General features: G+C 40.8%; 1 gene segment (V, D, J or C); it reads left to right on the top strand.

Moving 5' to 3' along the window:
* The first annotated feature begins 1,267 nt into the window (after positions 1-1,267).
* On the top strand, positions 1,268-1,759 carry LOC103745609. The segment is given in 2 exon segments: positions 1,268-1,322; positions 1,437-1,759. Coding segments are annotated over 2 exon segments (372 nt in total).
* Positions 1,760-3,629: the final 1,870 nt, after the last annotated feature.

Here is a 3,629-nt window from a genome sequence, read left to right as displayed (position 1 = left end):
TTTAATTAATTTTTAATTTTTTTTCACCCACTTCCCAGATAGCACCTTCCCATAGCCTCCCTCCCCCCCACTAGAGCCCTTATACTCTGATATCCCTGCTACTGTCTGCTGTGTTGTCGGCTCCCTCAGCCACTCCCATCTACTTGCCCTTCTGGTGAATCTAGTCAGCCTATCTAGAGGTCTTTGTTTTATGAGGGTCAGCTGTTCCCCATCTGGAGGTAATTAGTTGTCAATATTCCTTTGGATAAGATTGGGGTCTGCTGTTCATTTTCCTAGTTCTATGCTGGGTTACTATCTAGGAATCCCTTTGGCCACCCTGGCCAACAACTCAAAAGAAGGTATTGCCTGTCTGGCATTGTTGCTTGTTATGTAGCCTTTGGCTATACTCATGGATTCTTATGAATTTATATTGGCCTCTTTAATCTTTGGTTTTACTTTCCTTTTGGTTGTTTAAGGCCACACAGTTGGTCCAGATAAACTGATTTATTTTTACTCTTAAGGTCATTTGAGAATCTGTTCCTCAGGGGTCACATGGGCTTGGGAAGAGCCCCAGTCTCCTTTTTTTGCCAGTTCCGCCTATGTGAAGATAAGTCAAAGGTCCTGCTCGACCGTGGTTGTCTTTGTTTGGAAGCATGGATGAAACGATTCCTCTGTGTTGACCCTCTTCTTTTTAGACTGGACACTGGTTCAAGTCCATCTGGTGGGGTCTCCTTGGCCTCCTTGATCAAGAGGACAGGTGACTCACCACCATTATAGATCATTTTGAGAGATGCTCATAGTTCTCTGGAACTAGTTGACATAGGAGGGTAGGGAGGAAAAAGTGTCATTTATGTCCCTCTGACCAAATTATTATAGACCACAGAGTATGTTTAGGTTGCAGGAGTAATATGGTCCAATTCTCAGTTTCTATATATTTGACTCTCAGCAATCCATGGTAGTTGAGCAGTCTTAAAGAAAAGGATGCTGTGAACCATGAAGTAAACAAAAGAACAGTCTACTCATGGGAAAGTAGACTTAATGAATGTGTCCTAAAGTCCCCACAGGGAACCTTTTTATTTACAAAGAAAGCAGTGCAAGTCTGATCTAGATGAGGACACCCGGGAACTCAGCCTTAGTGAGTTACTAAATTGAGCCTACCTTGTGTTTGTGCCAAGCTCTCCTCAAACTCTGATGATTTGCATGTGCTTGTGGCACATCCCACTTCACTAAGGGTTCTTAAAAAGTTGGCCTTGCCCTTTGCAGCAGTCAGTCCTAGTCAGCACACAGCATAGACATGAGGAATCCTACTCAGCTGCTGGTGCTGCTGCTCCTCTGGCTCTCAGGTAAGGACAGCATTGGAGTCTATTCCCACGTAGTGTGGTCATTGCCTCTGTCTCATCTGGAATCTTATTATAAGATTTTCATTTGTGCGTCTTTATTTTTGTTTCCAATATCAGGTACCAAATGTGACATCCAGTTGACTCAGTCGCCATCCTCCCTGTCGGCATCTGTAGGAGACACAGTCACCATCACTTGCCGGGCAAGTCAGGGCATTAGTGATTACTTACATTGGTACCAGCACAAACAAGGGGAAGCTCCTAAACTCCTCATATATAATGCAAAAAATTTGCAGCCTGGTGTCCCATCAAGGTTCAGTGGCCAATATTCAGGCACAGATTTTACTCTGACTATCAGCAACATTGAGAATGAAGATGTTGCAGATTATTTCTGTCAACAAAGTAATAGTAACCCTCCCACAGTGGTACAAGTCATAGCATAAACCCCAGAGAAGCAGAAGTGTGGGGCTGAACTGCCCCAGATGTTCCTCTTATTTATAGAATCAGATATCTTGCAAACCCCTGGGAGGTTTGGCAAGTACGAACCCATGTGTCTTCTCTGAGTGTTGACTCTTTCTCCTTCTACTTAGTCCAAGCAATATAACCACAACAATGCTCAACCTGACTTAGTAAAGAATATGTCTCATTAATGTCTGAGCTGTCTGGAATACAGCATCAGTTTAGATTCACAGGTAAACCTAAGACATTCTAGGTATGAGGTTGGGAAAGCAAGACTTAAGTAAAGGAATGATAATTCACTACCTATTTGTTGTATAGCAACTTCCTCTGAATTGAAAATGTCTGAAACATTTTGTCCTTGAGGTATGCTTACTAAGACACATGTAATAAGCGAATATCCCACGTGAGGATAATTTTCTGAAACTACAGCTCAGGAAATTGTTATTGAATATGTCAATGCTATCATAATGAAATGCTTCTTCTAATTATGTGGTTATTAAATAAATAATTTTAAAAAATTCATATGGTTCTGCCCAAATGTAGTATACGCAGTAACAATTGCTAGGGAAAGAAGACGTAACCTGACCCATAATTCTGCAATTCATGCAAGGAGCCCAATGATGTAGCTTTTGGTGAGTCTGTTCCTCATACTGTGCTGGGCTTTTAGTAGAAATGCTTCTTCTAATTATGTGGTTATTAAATAAATAATTTTAAAAAATTCATATGGTTCTGCCCAAATGTAGTATACGCAGTAACAATTGCTAGGGAAAGAAGACGTAACCTGACCCATAATTCTGCAATTCATGCAAGGAGCCCAATGATGTAGCTTTTGGTGAGTCTGTTCCTCATACTGGGCTGGGCTTTTAGTGATGATGTCTTTGAGTCGTCGAAGCCCTAGTAAGGAACCACTTACCCATTCTCCTGTAAGTGACCTCAGTGATATCTCTGGTTCACTGTGCTAGAATTATGTGGAATCCTTTCTTTATTTTCTTGTTTGCATCCTGCCTGGGGTGAAATGATGACAAAATAAACAGGTCTCACCTCAAAGGAATAAAAGAGATGGTTTATTCTGGAGCTAAATATTAGTGACCATTACTTCTTAGCCTTTTGGTTTGTGGGAACTGGTGGTAGATGGTCTGCTATTTAATACCTTCCAAAAGGTTTTGTTTTTGTTTTTAAATCCATTGGTCACAGGATGTTAATTCAGAAACAGTGGTGGGCAAGGAATGGCTATTTAGGGGTAAAGCTAGCCTGAGACAAATCGTAATTAGTCTCTGGACCTGCAGCATCCTAGAATCTCCAAATTCATGGGAGCTCTAATCAGTTAATCAGCTTTACAAAAGAAAGTTAACTTTGAAGACTCATGTATTTCCTAGAAACTTCCATTCACAGAATAGAGCTTGGAATCGCTCCAGGAAAAGCTATACATTTTAAGAAGAATTCTAATTAACACATAATAAACATGCAGCATTGAATACAACATGTTTATTTATACATGTGTGCATTATGTAATAAACACAGTGATTACTGATAGGAGTAGGTAGAACTCAGAAAATGGAGTACTTTGAAGGGAAGCATGCTCACGTTGCAAACCAAAGGAGCCTAAGAGAGTGGACAGTAACTGATAACTGCTAAGGCAGCAGCCACAGAAAAAGAAACAAAACCCCCCAAACGCCTAAAACCAAAAAATGAAAACCATCTAACCAACCAAACAAACAAATAAACAAAATCCTTGCTGAGTGAATCTCCTGCTGAAGGAAACTGTCAACCAGAGTTCCAAGGCAGGGAAGTACGGGGCGTCCTACAGATAAACATACTGAATGACCACTTGAGCAGTAACACTATGAAGATTAA

Source organism: Nannospalax galili, unplaced genomic scaffold, assembly GCF_000622305.1.
Source record: "Nannospalax galili isolate Female #2095 unplaced genomic scaffold, S.galili_v1.0 scaffold564, whole genome shotgun sequence".
Lineage (NCBI taxonomy): Eukaryota > Metazoa > Chordata > Mammalia > Rodentia > Spalacidae > Nannospalax > Nannospalax galili.
The sequence above is the reverse complement of the archived record's forward strand: the minus strand, read 5'-3'. Positions and strand labels throughout refer to the sequence as shown.